General features: G+C 26.4%; 2 protein-coding genes across 3 annotated transcripts in view; one reads left to right on the top strand and one right to left on the bottom strand.

Moving 5' to 3' along the window:
• The first annotated feature begins 5 nt into the window (after window positions 1-5).
• LOC129969195 (protein JTB-like) lies at window positions 6-10683 on the top strand. Its single transcript, XM_056083638.1, has 4 exons — window positions 6-159; window positions 4022-4187; window positions 8294-8376; window positions 10375-10683. The coding sequence occupies exons 1-4, from the start codon at window positions 104-106 to the stop codon at window positions 10535-10537; spliced, it is 468 nt and encodes a 155-aa protein (XP_055939613.1). The 5' UTR covers window positions 6-103; the 3' UTR covers window positions 10538-10683.
• Window positions 10684-10689: 6 nt separating this feature from the next.
• The window catches only part of LOC129969193 (focadhesin-like), a 62858-nt gene continuing 53384 nt past the window's right edge, over window positions 10690-20163 (bottom strand). For both annotated transcript variants that reach the window (XM_056083633.1, XM_056083634.1), the window contains 3 exons: window positions 19025-19199; window positions 11824-12000; window positions 10690-10867 (listed from right to left, as the gene is read on the bottom strand). In XM_056083633.1, the coding sequence (XP_055939608.1) occupies window positions 10715-10867; window positions 11824-12000; window positions 19025-19199 (505 nt within the window). In that variant the 3' untranslated portion in view covers window positions 10690-10714. The remainder of the gene's footprint in view (window positions 10868-11823; window positions 12001-19024; window positions 19200-20163) is intronic.

Consider the following 20163-nt stretch of genomic DNA (forward strand, 5'->3'; position numbering starts at 1 on the left):
CTTTTTCCCTCCTTCTTTTTTCATATTTGTAAACAAGAATGACGGAAACGTATCTCAATCATCTTATTAAATGTAAGATTCATTGAGTTAGCGATATATTAAAATGATCGAATTTTGCACTTTTCGGCGAATGGTCTTATTTATTATAGGTTTAATTGCGTAAGTGTGCATTTTTGTGATAAATAAATAAGTGTTTTAATTTAACTGTGTTTAAATAAGTTTATGAAGTTCACATTGAAACAATGTTTCGAATTAATAAAACGAGAGCTGATTTTTGAAATTAAATAATTGCTAAAACGTATTTTTATTTATGAATTAATGGCTATGGTAATAGGTAACTTTTTTTTTAATGATTCTAGCAAAACTGAAATAATGATTTAAAAGTTAATAAATTTCACTTTTTATACTCTAAAAATTTTTTATCGAATAACTTGTATAACATTTTTAAAAAATTTATTATCACAAATTTTTTGGTTTCTTAATAGTATACTCCTATATTTCTTTTTTATTCTATTATTAACTTGATTTTAAAGCGTGTGTTAAGAAACGGGTTAAATTGGTGGGTTGTGAGTCAGTTTTTGACGGCTTGCATTTAGATATTAAATATATATATTTCTCAGTTTCTTAAAATGAAATATGAGCTTTAAATCGTATTTATACCTTTGCATCAGCAATATTTTTGTAAAATTATATTTTATAATAAATATTTCTTTACAAAAGTTTCTTTCTGGCCCATAAAATCTTTTAGAAATAACATGCTTTTCATCTCTGGAAAAATTTAATGCATCAAGAGTGAAAAGGAACATTTAAATTTCTTTTTTAAAAGTTGATCACAATGTTTTAAAGTTTGTAACATCAGGTCTAGCATATTGATTTCATTATAAAGTATTTATTGTTGAATGTATAATATGTATCATGTTCACAGTACCAGTCCTGTCTATGAAGAGGCCCGGGTGCCAGAAACTATTAGGGGCCTTAATTTATTTTGCAAAGTAAAGAAAAAAAAATATGAACACATATTACTATAGCATGATTTTGTGCATTATGTAATGCATGATTTTGTGTTTGCTGTTAATTACTTGTGAAAAATTACAATTTCTTGTTTGTTTTTTATGCTTATTATAGCAAGTGCATTTAAGTGTTATGCACATACGCTTGATCAAAGACAATTTTTTTATTAATTTTAATTTGCTGAAAGAGCACTCAGCATTTATTATAGTAATTGTCTATGTAAAGAAATGTTTTAACATAGTTAATATATTTAGAAATAACTCATTATAATTAATTAATATATATTGCAATATTTGCTGAGCATTACTTACATGCTTTTCATTCAAAATCAAATTCCATAGCAAAACAATTTTTGGGGGGTGTTATATTTTCATCTACATCATGATTTTAAAACATTTTCTAATCCATGTTTTTCTATTTGAAATACTTTTAAATCTGTCTTCTATCTGTACAATAAGGGTATCACTTATAGAGTTAAAATATAACATCTAAATTCCTCACATGGGTTTTCTATAATTTCATCTTCTGCTGTTTCAAAATATAATTTTTCCCTTTTTCGAATTCATTTTTCAGGAAAATGTTCCAAACGATTCAAATCACATGCTATCGCTTTTGCTTCGTATAAAACTGCGTTAAATTTGGTTCTTAAATTTTGGATTTCAGTTTTAATTTTATTGACTAAATTAAAAGCCCAGCTGATAACAATTGTTTTTACTTGAAATAGTTTATTGATAGTGCTAATTTTGGAAATATTGTAACCATACTATTAAACATAAAATAAATCTCACTACTGGTATTGAATTAAAAAAAAAATTAAGCTTCAGATACTGCTGTATTGTTATTTGCATCAATAAATTCTTCTAGGAAATTACAAATTTGTTAAAATTGTATGTGCTTTAACAGTATCTATTTTGGCTTTCGAAGGAGTATCGCTTAATGGTTTAAGAGTAATGTTTAAATACTTTTACAGAATTTCCCATCTTTTTGTAGATGAAGAAAATAAGGATTATAAATGCTGCAATTTCCAATATGTATATATGTAATATTTACTACTGCCTGTATCACATATTAATAAATTAAAATTATATCGTGGGCAAGGCACATAAATTGCATGAAGGTTTAGAACAATTATTCTAGATTATAAACTTTTATATCTCCCTTTCATGTTGCTACCATTATCATATGCATGTCCACTACAATCCATAATATCTAAATCAAGCTCACTTAATATTTCCAATAGAGCTTTTGTTAGTCCTTCTTCAGTCACATCAGTTACTTCAATAAACAATATAAATGATTTATTTATACTCAATCAAAATTTCAAAATTTACTAACCTAATTAAAACTGAATTTTTTTTAAGGGGAAATATTTGAAGTATCCATTTGGATACTGTAATACTTGACTACTTTTGTATCATCTTTAATTTTGTTAAGAACTTCATTTCCTACAGGAGGAATAATTTGTACTTGTGATGTATGTGTTAAATCATGCACAATTTTATTTTTGGAATTTTTTTATTCTGTTTATATGATTCATAAGCTCAGAGTCATATTTACATAATAATTTGATTAAACTTAAAAAAATTCCATTATTAGGTGTTCTTATTATTTCATGGTTTCATCGAAGTGGATGATTGTTATATGCTAAAAGTAGAATTACATCTACAATTCTTTGAAATAGTAGTTTAAATTGTTTTGTTTTCTTATTTATAGTAACTTGATTTGTTTCATCAATAGTGGAATATGAATTTAGTCATTTCTATAATTCTTTCCAAGCAATAAATGAATTAAGTGACAAATAGAACGTTCATTTTCTTGAATTACAGTTGATAACTTTCTTCAGTTTTAATGGCCACCTATAAATCATGTAGATTTTTTATTGTCTCTGGAAAATAATGTACAGCAATAACAAAATACAGAGTCTTGTATTTTTGATTAAATCAAGCTGCTGCGAAGCTGCATTTCACCATTTGGAACTTTTTTAGAAAAAAATAATAAGTAGTAGAAAAAGATCTACCTTCAACATTCTTAACAAAAAATCTTTTTTTGTTGTACAGGTCTGTTTTTAACAAAACACATTTTAAACTTATCAGCTGCAATGCTTGGCCATAAACCTAAATCACTTATATGCACTTTATCACATTTGTTATTGTCATTTTCATCATTATTTTCTGATTCAATCATATTTGTATAAACATATGATTCTTCAAAAAATTTCACAGTTTCTACACTTTCATTGCAAGATTGTGTACTTTGTGTGGAACTTTCTTTGTCAGTTGAAGCTGGAACTGTAACTTTTGAAGTCAAAGCAATTTCATTGCCAGAATTACCTCGTAGACAAGAAAACAGATATTACTTTTTGAAATTTAGCTTTTCTTCTTTCTTTTCTGCTAAATTTCTTTTTTGAAACCCAGAGGGAATACTTCCTTGGCATGGACATGATTAGATCTAACAATACTTAAAATTTTATAGTATAAATTATCAAAGTAATATATGCAATTTAACCTAGTAGTTGAGGTAAATTACCATGCTTTATGTGTATAATATGTTGCACTAAAGTGTAATATATCTTTAAACTTCGTATATTTCAAAACCCATTTACTTTTCCAGTTAAATATCTTCCTCTCTTTTTTCCCTCTTGCTATTATTGTTCAAAACATTATTTTAGTTCTTAATCATGTTCATCACTTTTTTTTTTTTTTTTTTTTTTTGCTAGAAGCTCTTGTGTTATATAAAAATAGAAATTAATGTATATATATATATATATATATATATATATATATATATATATATATATATATATATATATATATATATATATATATATAGGTATTCTGACAAATTAAGTCATTAGCAAATTTAAAATATAAAATTAGGATTATGCTTTCTTTTTTAATTTTAATGTGGTAAACAATTTTTAATTTTTCTAAATTAATTATTATACTTGGATTAAAAAAATATATGTTGTTTGTTTTCTATAAACATAGTATAAATTTTACATTCTTTTCAGTACATCATTAATTGTGCTAACTATAGAGAGCTTTCTAACTCCTTCAAATGGTAAATATCCAGAACATCCAGGCAGTCAAGGAGAAAATACATCAAGTGCTCCCTGTTGGCAGAATGAAGATTATATTATTAAGCAACATTGTTCCCCATGCTCGCAGTTCGAAAAGGTAACTATTATGTGGTTTTACATTAGGATCAGTTTAAATAAACAAACCATTGAAAGCTACAAAATAATGTTTCCTGGTATTTGAAATTTTTTTTTTGCTGTAACAGCTTTAATCGAAGGTAGAAAACTAATAATGTATTACTATGCCAAGAGAAACAAAGTTGAATCGATTATTGAAATATCTAATTCATCAAATCTGTAACATATTTGAGAAAATTTAGTATTGAACACTGAAGTAATCAATATTCTGTATAATGATGCTATGAATTTAAAAATAAATTTTTAACAAGGTATGTTACAAACAAACAAATCAAAGATAAACAATATGTAGCTGGATCTTGTGTTACAATTTCTTCCATTTGCTCAAGTCTTTATTGAACATATTGTACCATTTAGTTGTTATCTTAGTTGGAATTGATCAATTAGTGTATTATTATTGTTATTAATATGGTACAAAGTAGATGACCTAATTTATGGGAGGGTGTTAATGGTATATTAACTGTGTATCTTTAGTGTATTTATGGTTTAACTATTGGGAAATTTAAGCTGAAATCGTGATCATAGTCCATAGACTAACATTACATGTTTGGCAATTAATGACTGACTTATGATTAATTCACTAGTATCAAATGAACAAATCATAACCTATTCACCAGGATAGCTTCCATTCTCACAGGCCATTGTTAAAATATTAAAAATTAAAAAAAAAATGTAGGAATTTAAATTTGAAAATTTTTATAAAAACTGGGAAGGTACAGGGAATTTTAATATTCTTAGTTTTCTTTTTTCCATCTAAAAAAACACTAGATGTTAAAATATTGCAAGAATTATAGATCATAGTCATAGCTCCAAAACCTAAACAATACCATTGGCAATTGTGTGATCACAGAAACTCATTCCTTTTCTACATGTCCCCCCTTTTTTTTCTGTAAAAATTTTAAAATTCAAATAATTATACTTTTAATGATACCAGTTTGTTTTAAGTATTGGTTTTTCTACTTTAAAAAAAATATTTTACAAAAGTACATTTTAATGTTGAAATGAAAGTAATGATCTTTATTTTTTGTGCAAATATTTCAACCTGACTTTTTATATATTGTTGATAATCAAAATATGATGGTGTTGCTATTTTTCTATCTTGGAAAGATTTCCTTTCCTTCTGTATCATATTCCTTTGTAATGATACTTCAAATATGTACTAGTATCTTTTTATTTATTTATTAAAGATATATTTTCACCACAATTGATACCCTAAAAGTGTAACATTCACAAAAGATAATCTTAGACTAGTATATTTAAAAATCACCTCATTAATCCATTCATGCATTTCTGAATGAATGGGTTATATCTGCTTTGCGTCATGTATTTTCCAAATTACTAAAAAAAAAAAAAAAAAAAAAAAAAAAAAAAAGATAAATAAATAAAACCTCTAGGTTAAAGATATTGACAGACAGACATTACATCTCTAGTATTAATGAAAGAGAATATATGTGTTAATACTTTATAACAAGGTTCCCACATATCTTGAATTTTATTTTTCTATACTCAGGATCCTGAAAAAATAGTTTTAAAAAGTCTTTAAAAAAATAGGTAAAATATTAATTTTGGAGAGAGAAATGGGAAACAATCTATGACTTGGTTTTGTCTTGAGTATTATTATTCTTCCTCCAACAATTAAATGGATTGATGTGGGAATTTTGTCAATCTTTTCTCTCTATTTATTTTGGAGGAAAGATGAGCAATTAGGATTAACATTGTCCCAAAATCTTCAACAGCTCTGGAGCTGGGGAAAATTTTGTTATACTTTCATTCTGTTTTCACTGATTGGATGCACAAGTGAGGTGATCTTTGAATTCACATAATTTTTGTAAGGAAATTTTAAATTGGTTCTAAGAAATGTTTCTAGATAATGAAATTGCTGAAAAGGTCTTATGTAGCTAGTAAAATGCTCTTGCATAGATTTATCTAATATTGCTTCCTATATTAATCGCTTTTTGTTGAAAGATCTAACTGATTTTAATGTTAATTACATTATGACTGATAAAGTATTCAACAAGTCTTTTCAAACATATTCACACATTTGGTTTTTGAATAAAAAAAAAGGAAAAAGATTAGGTTTTCATAGTTATTCCACAGCTAATGATATTTTTTAAGAATTGCATTAATATACAGAAAAATTAAAATTTGAGAAAGGCTTCTGTCCTAATAGATAGTTAATCAGTAAATTGGAAGTGTTCTTATTTACTGAATCATGAGACATAAAAAGAATCTTCAACATTGTTAATAAATATGGTAGGTAATTTGCATGTTGTCAACAATTTATAAGATGTAGCAAAATAATATCTACATGGGATGTAAACCCTTTTATTATATAGTGTTTATTATTTATTCAGAAATATATCAGTGAAAGAGAAGGAAAATATTAATTTTTAGGTATGGGAAACTTTCCAAAGATTTTTGCCAAAATATTAGCTAGAAAATTGGGTACTGTTCAACAGGTTTTCAAAATGTGGAACAATTTATTGTTATATGTTGAGAATGTTGAAAAGGAAACTTTCCTATACCAAAATCTAAATCTTATTTATTTGTTGCAAAATGGAGCAAAGACCATCTCCATTTGCAAACTGAAAATTTATTTGTCTTTGACCAAGTTATCCAACCATTTTTAACATTCTACATTCTTTTGCCATTTTTGGTACGTTATATGAAAAAGATTTTCTTGCTTGAATATTTATATCATGAAAGATGCAGTTGAATGCTTAATACTGATTGATAATACTGATGATATTTCAGTGTACGGAAACAGTTTTTGAGGAGGTTTGACAAAGGAACTTAGTTGCTTGTATTTTTACTTCATCAGCTACCCCCCCCCCTTTTCATTTATCTTGGTTTATCAGCTGGTTACAAAAGTGCCTAATATCTTAATACATTATGTGCCACAATCAAATGGGTAATATTTCTCAGGGCACCAGTACAGGCTTTTTGTATTTACTTTTATTATGTTGTTGAATTTGATTAGTTCTAGCTCACATATTTTATTATTTTCCATCTACAAAAACCATACTTTAAAAATGTTTCACTATAGTTCACAATATCAAACACCCATTTTCAAATATATTGTAATGTTACTCAGTATAGTGTGATGCAACCTTCTGAGAAACTTTATAAGTGCTCATTATGGCATCTAATATGTTTTTAAAGCATGGAAATATGTTAAATATGAAAGAAAGTATTTCGTATTACATTCTCAAAATAATTATTATTTAATTATTTTGAGCGATAAATTTTTTCTGCTGTATCAATGCATTCTTAGTTGATGAAAATTAAAACTCAACTTATTAACACCCTTTATAATTTAATATATAGACCTTCTTTTAAACTTTGTTAAAAACACAAAAACATGAATATGGAAGCAAAATAATTAAATTCCAAATTAAAAAAAAATAATGAAAAATTATTGGAAATCGATTTTTTTTTGTGAACTAACTTTAAACTTTTAATTAAAACTTTTTTTTTTTTTTAAATACTGAAAAATAAGTATTTTTGAATTCCTACGATTATCTTAAATATGAATCAATACAAAAAAATTTCAAAGTGGCAATACTTTGATTTCAAAATCTGGCTAATGGTTGGTATATGTAGATTGAAAATTATTCTGGAATCTGGAAACATAAATCTTTAAAAAAAGCAAAAATTTAGCAATAAAGTGTATTTTCTTTAACTGCAGGATTGGGATATAACTATGCTATAAATCAAATACTGGACATTAATTAATTAGAAAGCAACAGGGCAAAAATAAAAAAACATTTTTGTTTTATTATTTAAGTAATTTATATAGACTTTAATTGCCAGTTGTTTTAGTTCATTTCAAATTGTGAATATTTATTAGAATTATATTTTGTGTGGTGGGACTTGTCTTTTAATCTTTTGCTTCAAAGCATAAAGTTAGTAAAGATTCATGTTTTTTGTTTTTTTTTAAATTTATTTAATTTTTGGGTTGATTTATCTGATTTATCAATGTTAAAAAATATTCAAAGTTAATATTTAAAAAAATCAAAGTTACAGCTGTTGTTTTCTATTGTACCTATGTGTGAAATATATTTGCAGGTGAGCAGGCATTTACCAGCTTGTGCTCAAACTGGTTTCAAAGAAATGGTTTCTTGCAAAGTATCTGGAGATGTATATAGAAGGTAAGAATATAATTTAAATTGGAAAGCAAATCTTCATTAATAACAAAAGTTTTCTGCATAAATTAAATAAGTTAAATGATTTAGTTTGAATTTTGATATTTTTCTATATATTTATTGTCCTTCAGTTTAAAAAATATAATTATATGTTTGTAATTTATTATTACAATACTTTCTTATTCATTTTAACCAATACCCTAAATATAGTTGTATACCTTGTTGAAATGAGCAAATGAAATATGCAGATTAAAAGCCGTAAACATGTTCTGTAGTGAACAGATGTTAAATGTGGGTGTGTTGTCTTTTTTAAAGTTATCAGTAATATTTAATTGTTTAATTATTATACATTAGGAGAAGGAAATTGCTCTTCCTGCTTGCAGTGGTGTTTTAATCTGCTTTAATGTTTGGAAAATCATTCTATGGATTAGGTATCAAGCATATTGAGTGTGCTGATAAATCCTTTGAGGTGGTATCTACTGTTCCCACTTATCTTTACAATAGAGACACTTCATGCATGCACATTGTATCACTCATCAGCAAAATATTCCAAGCCATAAACCCCTAACAAATTTGCATGAGATTTTATTGACATAATTATAGAATCTCAATCAAGAATATTGTGTGATTTGGCTATTTTTGTTGATTTCATTAACAACTGCAGAACTATTTGCAGAAAAGATGGGATTTAATAAACTGGATATACTGTGCTTATAGATTATTCAACTCAACTGTCCCACTCATAAGTATAAACAACATATGGCCCTATTTCTTTTGACTGAATTGAAAGTGAGAAAGATGTCAATTCAAATTGGACATTGAGTGGGACATTTGATCTTGTTAAATAAACCCAACCTTCTGAAGCTCTCATGCAATCGAAAAACAGCTAATTTGAGTTCCTGTGATAAACATCCATCTTGCTTGTCATTTTGTTATTTCTTTTAATTAACAATGAAAGAAAATGATTTTTGGTTGCAGTTGTTCTTTAGCCAATTCATTCCTTAAAAAATAGTTCCAAGTTCTGATTATTACATTTCAAGTGATATTCAGATCTTAGGTAGTCTTTCTCTCTTTTAGTGTATATCAATTAAATTGCTATTTACTTAAACAACATTCTTTAATTTCTGCAAACTGAGATTCTCAGAAACCTCTAATTTTAAACATATGACTTCCAGCATAACATTGCTACAATTTTGAATTCACACCTTGCTAGATGATAAAAAACAGACCATTGCTCAGAAGTTCAGTTTAAGAGTTGGCTGATTATAAATACACTTCTATTTCAATTTATGATTTCGTATGGTAAACATAACTGAAGGAACTTTCAATACCATTTGTTTCGTTTCATAATGCAGCAGTATGCTTATTAGCTGTTTAATTTGCATAATGGAACTGTTATATTGTAGTGGTGTATATAAATTTGCAAAACACATAAATAGTCTACTTGAATGTGACCAATTGACAAAAATCAATCAATACCAATTGATAAGTTAGAGATCACAAACAAAATGCAATATGTTGCTAGATTGAAAAAACATACTTATTATTACTTTTGCATTAAAATGTCGTAAGTGGAATAACTATATGCAAGAATCCAATTTCACAAATAATTACATTTTTGGATAATGACTCAGTTCAGTGTTAATATCAGTGATAATCAGTGTTTTATTTATTTTATTAGAAATAATGACAAAGTTAACAATTGTGATTTGCATACTTCTTTTAGGGACATAATATGACAAAGAAATGGCTGCATTGAAATTTTTTTTATTTGAGACCCATTACTCCCAGATCTTCCTAAAAAAAAAAAAAAAAAAATCGTTTAATTGAACAATATGTTAAAAAATTTTAGAAACAAAGTTATCACTGAAATTTTGAAATTATATATAGAAGAAATGAAATCCATCATATTTAACAGTTAAAATTTGTTTGCAGATATAATTCATTCCAATGCTAATTTTGTTCACTGTGTAACTCTTTCTTAAAGAATTGTATTTATTACAGCTGTGATAAAGTTTTATGGTTAGAAGAAAGAAATTTTCTCATATTTGAAAGTTGCATGGCCTGTTTTTCAATAATTGGAGCTGTTGTTGTGTCAATCCGTCAGAAACAATTAGATCAAAGAATGATGATGCGAATTCAACAGCAAATATCAGCTGGTGTCTAGTTATAAAACTGTGATATTCTCTTCATATGTATAGAAAATACTACATTTTTTATTTAAAACATTTGACTAACTGTGGATACAAATAATATATTCTAAATCTGGAAATGTAACAAATGTGTAAATATATATAAAGAAATAACAGTAAATGCATGCAATTGTTTATTTTACATTTTTATATTAATGAAAAATAGAACATAAAACATTTGTCCAAATATCTGACTTTTTAAATTCATCCGAACTTCTTAATCCACATAAGCTCAATTTTATGAAATATTTTTCACTATCATCTAAGTATTGACTTTGAAGCAGCAACAGCAACCAGTCAATTATCTGTAAATATAAATGTGATTAAGAACAAAATATGGTTTATTAAAAATTAGTTTGTGTGCTCCAATAAATATGCTATTACAAACACATTTGAATATCATTTTCATCATTCTAAAAGCACATTTTTTTGCTAAAAAAAAAAAAAAAAAAAACCAACGAAAAAACCCCATTTTTGATTTATTATATTTTACTTCTATAAACTCACCACTCTAAAATGTTATTATTTATATCGATCTTTTGCATAAAAATTAAAGTTACTATTAATGAATCAAACACGAAAAATAGTAACATTTTAATAGAAATCATCATCATCATTTAATAAAATCCTTTATGAATGCTCTAAGAAAAGTTTATTGAAATGATTAGAAGGAACTTTCAATTGATGCAACAGTGTCTCTAAGTATATTTGCACTGAGGGTGCACCTGACCATTAAGCCTATCACTATTTCTTCAAAATATTAACACTAGTACAGTTGATGTTCAATTGGTAATTGACATCAACATTATTTAAAATTAAGTATTCCAAAGAAAAATGTGATTAGATTAATGTTATATATAATCAACATTTTTTATGATTGATAATCAGTGATAGGATATCCATATTAAAAATTAATAGCTTGCCTAACTATTCAAAATGTTATAATAATTTTTCAATTATTAAAAAGGTGAAAAAGTATATATATTTTTTCGTCAATTTTTTCATTTATTCCACTAAAAGTTAATTACATATATATATATATATATTTCAAAAGAATATTTTAAGACTAACCACTATTAGTGATAACATAAGACAATATGAATTATAAATCATTAAAATCTGATAACATTATGCTCATTATCATGAAATTATATTTTAAATTTGCATTACAGCACTTGAAAAGTATTTCATTGCACGCATAGACTACATTTATCTTTAAAATCAATTTGTCAGTTTGTTACAAAAATAATAAAAATGATACCTTATCTGTAATTTTATTCCAATCATTTATTGTAGATAACTTTTTAAGAGCTAATGGTAAACTTTCTAAAAGCAACTGATGTGACAGAGTCTGTATAGGCAACCAGTTATAGCTGCATTCTAATCCAGAATAACCCACAATAGTAGCAAAACATACATCATTCAGAAAAAGGAATACCTGAAATTGAATACAAATATTTATTATAGTGGTATTTATTTAAATACTCAATTTTAAACAAGTAATGAAATTTGAATAGTTAAGTTTCAAAACTACACATGATTAAATCACCATAATAGAAAAATAACATTGTTATGTTATTATTAAATATTTATACATTAAAATATGTTCTGAAGTTTATTAATAAACTCAAATCACTGGATCCGAAAGGAAAATTAAAAGCTAAGTTTCAAGTATGCATGAAATAATTACTCAGACATTTAATTTTAAACACATTACTATTGCACTTGGAGATATAAAAATGAAATAGTAAAAATATGAACATATTACAGACATAAAAATATATATATATATATTAGACAAATTTTGATATGACAAACAGAATGTTAAGCTTTTATTAATAAGCAACTGCTTGCTCTAAATTAAGTTCTGATTATTACTGTATTAAAATCATTTTCATTATTGCTACTAATATTTCATCCTGCTTCTTTCATTTTTTATGATAGTTATGAAGATTTGGCTTATTTTTTCCATATTGAATACATTTCTATTTAAAGCATGTATTTGATAAAATTTCTGAAGGCTGTAGTAATTACTGCTAATGTTATAATTTAGAAGTGGACAATGGTGAATTTAATTAAAAAAAACTCTGGGCTTTGTAAAAACTTTTATCATGTGAGAAGATGATGTGTTTTTGGTTTGAGGTTTTTGAAGCCTCAAAATGCGTAGGCAACAAATTGGAGATTTATCGCTTTTGAGGAGTCAATTTTTCGCTTTTATAGTTATTAGAAAATAATGCAGAAGGTTGTCACATTTGACGATTTATCACCAACAAAAGTCACAACTTGATTTCCAAATTATTCATTCTCTGAATTCTTACGAATTGTCTTAATTAATTTAAGTTATTTAGCAGTTTAAAACAATCACGAGACTCTGAGTTTTTCATCTCAAAATCGGTCGAGGCTTCAAAACTTTGTTTGCCAGCTAGAAAAATTAAAAATGAAAGTTTAAATATATACAGTACTGTGCGAATTAATTGGGGAAAACACAAAAATTTTCACAAATGTTGTTTAATTAGTATAGGTTAACTTAAATGCATGGTATAGCAATCTAATACAAAATATATCCTCCTCTAGCTTGAAAGAGATCCTGTACACGGTTTGACATGAATTCCATTAAATTAAAACATAAATTTTTGATATCGTCATCACGAAACCAAACTTTTATAGCATTTTCAATCATTATTTTCTTTGTTGAGCAGTCCATTTTACTCGCACGTCTCTTTACAATGCTCTACAAATTTTCGATGGGATTTACATCAGGAGAATTACCAGGCTAATCCAAAACCGTTATTTTCTGTTTATGAAAAAAATTTGTTGTTAGCTTAGAATTATGGCATGGAGCATGATCTTGTTGAAAGATACCAACACCACCAGCGAACGTTTGCATCACAAACACAATTTTACTTTCTATTATAGAAATGTATTGTTTAGAGTTCATCATTCCTTCAACTGGTACTAAGCGGTCTGGTCCTCCAGAAGTAAAATAACCCCAAAACATCTGTTTCTGAGGGTGCTTAACTGTTTGAATAAGATATTGTTCCCTGATGGGTTCTCCACCACTTCGCCTGACAAATCTTAGTCGAAACCTTGCACAAGAAAATGTGTTTCGTCGCTGAATACAACTTTTTTCCAATCTTGTGCAGTCCAGGATTGATATTTCCTAGCCCAATCCAAATGTTTTTTCTTCATTGCAGGTGTTAATAACTGTTTTTCGATTGGTTTTCTTGCAAATCCCCCAGCTTAAATAAGCCTTCGTCGAAATGTCGATGAATCCACGCTCACACCAGCAGCTAATAATTCTCTCTGAAGATCTCTCCTTGTTTTGTAAGGATGCATTGTACTATTTCGTACAAGAAATTTGTCTGTTCAAAGTGTGTTCTTGTGCTTGCGTCCACATTTACTCTTTCGTTTTGGAGACACTGTCCCAAAATTCTTTTGCTAATTAATAATCCTAGAAACACTGCATTTTCCAACTCCAACTGCTGCAGCAATATCCCTCACAGTCATAGAAATACGCTGACTAAGGGTAACAATTCCAGTCTTTTTCCTGGGAATGATATCCATTTTTTTATTACAAGTTAGAAGGAGACAATTCACACAAGCGATCACTTCTTACAGCAACTGAAGGGAAAAATTTTCGACCTGCCATGATCACGTGGTCAAACCGATGTCGACTAGTCAAGGGCAGTCGCGCGTACTAAGAAAATGTAGTTGAAAACGGTTTGATGCAGAATATCCCCGAGAAAGAACAATTTTCTTAAAAAATCTGTTTATCCCAATTAATTCGCACAGTACTGTATATATAAAGAGAGAGGGATAGAGATCGATATAGAAGTCTCGTGATTGGTTAATGACTTAAATTAATTAAGAAGGCAAATAATGTTTTAAAAATTAATAATGTTCTCACATGATAACTTGAAATTTGCGATCGTAGAATACATTTTTATTATATTATTACTCTTTTTAGTAAAATTTAGCTTTTTTTATTGCAGTTACTGAATTTTTTAAAATTAAATCGGTGAAATTTTTATGAAATAATCTTGATATATCATATAAAACATAAAATATATACTGCAGAACATAAAAACTTTAGAAATCAATGATTTTTCTTTCTGTTCTTATATTATTTATATAATTTTTTACAAACATGCTTCGATTCAATAAGTATTTTAGTGGATTAATCACTTTTCTTTCAAAACTAAATTTCCAACTTTAGGTAAAATGAATAAAAAATCAGGGAGGCATATAGAACGTAAACATTATTAAAGTATAGCTTTTGTAATAGCGTAAGATATATAAAGCTTTCTAAATAAGTCTGAGATACATTATTCTAAGGAAGTTATTAAGTTATCTACAAAAGATTGAATTGAAATTTTACATAAGTAATAGGTACGAAGATTATGCTGATTGCCAAAAGCGGCTAGTAACTAAATATATCAAATAAACAAAACTTGAAAGATACTGTTGTTGGAAAAATGAGATCATGGATTGTCATGGATACAGCTGAGAGGCAGGCAAAGTCTTATCAAATGTACAGATGACATTTATAATCAAATACGAATATGAAACTTAATTCTTTTTTTTTTTTTCTGACAACAATATTTTCTTCACAGAGCTAAAGGAAACATAACAAGGTCTCATCATATCTAGAGGAAGCAGGATTAATTATTACTTTTCATGTTAAATTTAAATATAAAAACAGAATTTAAAAAAATCTCGTCGGAAAATAAAGAAAAAAAAAAGATTTTTTGTCCAGTTCAGAAACAAAGATATTACAATAGTGAATTAATCAATTAAGAGTTCTCATCATCACTTTATCTATACAAAATTTCTCTAATGAGACCCCTAAAAACTTAACTTTGAATGTAGAATCTGGTAACATTGCCGGCATGATCCTATGATTTCTCTTTCAAAACATCAACAAACATAATTTTTATTTCAACCGTTTATTGTTATTACTTAAACATGAATGAATCATAACTGTACTGTTAAATATTATCAAAACAATTAAAGACGAATTCAATGGATAAGTGAATCAACAGAAGAAACAACAAATGAAGAATTATTGAAAAGTAGATCCAGACAGAATCATCGTGCAGAGTGATAAACTGCTGCAAAAATTAAGCTTTTTGTGCATGTATTCATATATAAACTTGTATTTTCTAAGCATAGGATATTTTTTGTTTTATAATAATGCATAGTTTTATTGAAAAGTTTAAAAAAAATCTTTACATTTCAATATTTATTTCTGTATTTGCACAAGGTCTTAAAACAAATTATGTCTTGGTTTTGACAAAAACATACAAATGTTGAAACGATTAATACCAAAAAATTACGTCAACCTTTATAAGATTAACAACAAAGATCTGTGATCTTTCTCAACATTTCTCAAAGTAAATTAGCAGTTTATTTAGATGGGTACAGTATTTCTGAAAATGTTGGTAGTGATATAGAAGCAAAGCACAGCCAAAAACTTTGTATCTAATTTTTATATATGCAATAACAAATGATATTTGACATGATTAAGATGGAAAGAGTGAATTTCCTCCGCCATATTTAGTAATTTTATTTGCAGTCTTACAAAACTAAGAACTAAAGCATTCTGGAATGACCATCATCATAAGACTGGCAAAAATGCTATGTTCCAAATGAGTTTTTTTATAACATTTTTTTTTTTTAATAAAGAAGAATAATAACAGCGTTCAGAAATAGTCAGACTGTTACAAAAAAGTTTATAAAGCTTCTTATTTTTGAAATTTAGTATAGAACTTATTTGAATGTTTAACAATCTGAAAATTTAATAAAAATCTGCTTTTTAACCTATAAGCAAAAATTCTTACTTTAAAAAAAATATGGAAACAATGATATTGTTTTGAATTTTTACATTCTAAAAAAAATCATTGTTATAAATAGTGTCCAAATTAATTTATCAAAAATTTCTAAAAGCATTCATTCAAAAAATTTTTTTTTTCATCATTGGAAAGATTCTTTTCAAACCTTTAAAACAGTCTTAAAATAAATTTTGTACAATAAAATGCTTTGAAGTTATTCTGAAAACATGTTAGAATTCTATTTTTATTTTTTAAATCAAATTTTGAATCAAAATTTTAAAAAAATCCATTCTTAGGGGGCCTGTAATACTCAGAAAATGAACTATTCAAATTTCATGCTTCAAACTTCAATGGTTTAAGTTAAGCTTTGCTCAGGATGAACCTGTAGATGTAAAGAGAGATTTCATTGGGAAAGAATTTCTAAGTTATAGAAAGAAAAAGAGCAAAAATCATTATAAAATGATAGAATTTGAACCATGCAAAATAAAAGTTTTCACAAACTTTTATTTTTTATTTCTTTAAAAAATTTTAAGAGCCAGATGCAGCATTTTTTTTTTCCTTAGTAAAAATTAACATTTGTTGAGATTGGCTCAACAAAAAATAATTTTCAAATGGATAGGGACATTCAAAAAACGGATAGGGCATTCAATTAAATGAAATCACAATCATTGAAAATCTATGCCTTCAAGTTAAAATATATAAGATTTTATGCAATTGACAAAGATAATTACACAATGGAATTACAATTAAAAAAAGTACAGTAAAATTTCTTTAATAATTCGTTCAAAGGATTACTCCAAAACCACTTATTATTAAGAATGCTGATCAAATATATAGCATAGGTGGAGTATTTATTTCCTTAGTATGGGGGTTCCATTCCCTATACTAATCCAAAGCCATCGAAATGAACATGAATGTTCCTGCAACTTCTAGAGGCCTTTATTTAAGCTTTTGTATGAAGCATCTTCTAAATTCTTTTGAATTTCTTAAATAGTTCTTTTGTTAATAAATTATTTTGAGAACTGCAGTTAATCATAATTGCACATTTGATTACTATAGAAAAAGCAAAACAAATTTTTTTTTTCTTATTATTTTATTACTTAGGATTGCAATACTTTGGTAATAAAAGAATAAGAAAAAAAGTATATAGAAAATAAGGAAAGAATATAGAAAAAAAAAAAAAAGAGTTGGTGACAATAGACACTATATATATTGTATGCTCTAACCCATTAAAAGAACTTAAAATTTTATTTCAAAGCATTTAGGGGGAAAAAATCTTCAGTTACCATATGGTAGATATAAAGTAGACATATAGTTGTGGCATAATAATCAGGGATCAAGTGGGCCAATATTAGATGTCCTGAAAAAACATTTAGAGCATGTTTGGTTACTTTTTAAAGCGGAACATGAGAGGAAGAGAAAAAGTATATTTTGTCTCAAGTGCTGCTTATCCTTGCTATATATCTGGAATTATAAACAATTATATATTGTATGAATATTGTTAAGACCATTTTGTCAAAATATAGCTAACTTTTGCTATCTTTAACACAAGACTTCTTCAATTAAGAATCAAGATTCCATGCAAAGTTATATAGAACAGCGTTGGGGTTGCAGAAAATTCTACAGTACCTTCTTATTTCAGATTCTTCAATATTTCTAAACAAAATAGTTAAAAAAAAGTTATCTGAAATTAAAATATTTTGCTAAAACTCATTGAATAATTATTATATTAACTTAAATTTCATTTACAATTAGTCAGTGATTAATTTTTCCATTCTAGGGCCACAGAAATTTTCATATAAAAACAATAATCAAGGATATATGTATATACATTTCTCTGAAAGTTTTTCCCATAAATGTATAAAAGTCACAAAAACTTTTAATGGCTGCATATAAGTTTATTTCAGCTTATATGTTGTCAAAAGATTTCAATATTGTCAGTAATTTAAAGACTGTATTCTATCAAAGTACTAAATGTGTGTAATCAACAAAGGGAACAAACAATATGCATAAGTGTCCAAACATTAGTAATTAGAATGCTGTTTATTTAAATCACAATAGCCTATTGGTATAATGCAAGCAAACTATTATCAACCCTTATCATATCTTAAAAAATATAATTTAGAGATTTTTCTGTAGCATTATTTTAAAATACTGAAAATATTAAGTATGGGTTCAAAAAATCTTATCAAATAAATTTAATAAAATACAGAAGAAACAACAAAAGCAAAATAAAAATAATGTTTTCAGAAGCATAAATTGTCATATCTTATGAAGTATAAAGCAAAAAATATCTTACGAATGCATCTCAAAATAAAATATCAAAAAAATGTAACAAACATCAGTTGATGTCAGGACTGATATTAACTATTTCATCATTATAACCGTTAATGTCAAAAATCATTTCTCTTATATATGAGCAATTTACGAAATGCGTTTTAATAATGTCAAAGAATTTGGATATGTGATATTGTTGCTGTGAAATTGAATAGTTTGTGTGTGATACTGAAAAGTTTGCTGCATATAAATAGCAAATCAATTCTTTAATAAAAAGATTGGAAAGTTTAAATTAAAAATAATATCTACATATAAACATAAATACTTGAATATAATATCTACATATAAACTTACTTCAGATATTGTTATTAATTGATATTGCGATTTGGAATCACTCAGCACATTAATCCAGCCAATTGTTTCTAAGAGCCAAGAAATGCATTTTTCAGGCTGGCTAATATCACCTTTTCCATTGAGACGTCCAGTCAGAAAGCATTCATACAATGCTGCACATATCATCTCCTTATCTCTATGATTAAAAATAAATAAATGTATATATAAATAATATAATCTTGTCTATTTTCCCATCAGTTGATTGTACTCAAAAATGAATGACATAATTATTGCACATTAAGATTTTAAATGAGTGAATATTGAAGTTATAGCATTGTTGATGAGATATTAATTTTATTCTTATATAATGCTTTTTTTCTGTTTTTCCCATTGTTTTATTATTCAGAAAGAGTGCAAAAATTATTGAATTGGAATGACAAAGACAATTTATTGTAAGAAAACAAAAGATTATAACTTCAACTAAGTTATAAATATGTAATTAAGCTAATAAATATGCTATTTTAGTAAGATTGAATAGCAAGGAGATAAAAATAAGTGTGCATCAAATATTTTCACAAAGATATTTATAGATAGATTAGACAAATATAAATATAGTTAAAATTGTTACAGGTATGAAAAACGAGAATAATTTAACATAGGTGACTATGTTAAAAAGTCACTATTTTTGTTGCAAAAATATGAATTTTAAAATAAATTTAATATTATTAATATGTGAACAGTCTGCTTTAGAAAACAGGTTTAATTTTATTTTTCAGTCTTAAGTTTCTATATCTTTTTTGGGAAGAAAAAGTCAATCATACATAATTAGTTATTACATACATCTTTAAATGCTAATCTGATTTCCCAAATTCTAATTTTTGAGAGAATTTTCTTATGAAAGAATCTTATGAATAAAAATCTAAATCTTCAAATTTGGAATAATAATTTCTCAAAATGTTTTGCAGTTCCTAAACAAAAGAATAAATAATCTATTTATTTAAAAATATTCAAGAGTTATTTTAATATTCCACAATGAAAAAAAAATGTTATAGTTTAATATTTAAAGAGTGGATAGGAATAGCTTTTTTTTTTTTTAAAGTTCAGAAAAGAAATAATATATTTCTTAAGCTTGTTAATGGCAAAATTTTAAGCAAATAATT

This window comes from Argiope bruennichi, chromosome 5, assembly GCF_947563725.1.
Source record: "Argiope bruennichi chromosome 5, qqArgBrue1.1, whole genome shotgun sequence".
Lineage (NCBI taxonomy): Eukaryota > Metazoa > Arthropoda > Arachnida > Araneae > Araneidae > Argiope > Argiope bruennichi.

Excerpts from the sequence above, each read along its gene's own strand:
- LOC129969195 (XM_056083638.1), top strand. The coding sequence starts at position 104 with ATGATCGAATTTTGCACTTTTCGGCGAATGGTCTTATTTATTATAGGT. Across the intron at positions 4,188-8,293 it reads CATGCTCGCAGTTCGAAAAG|GTGAGCAGGCATTTACCAGC; the intron begins GTAACTATTATG and ends ATATATTTGCAG. Across the intron at positions 8,377-10,374 it reads TCTGGAGATGTATATAGAAG|CTGTGATAAAGTTTTATGGT; the intron begins GTAAGAATATAA and ends TATTTATTACAG.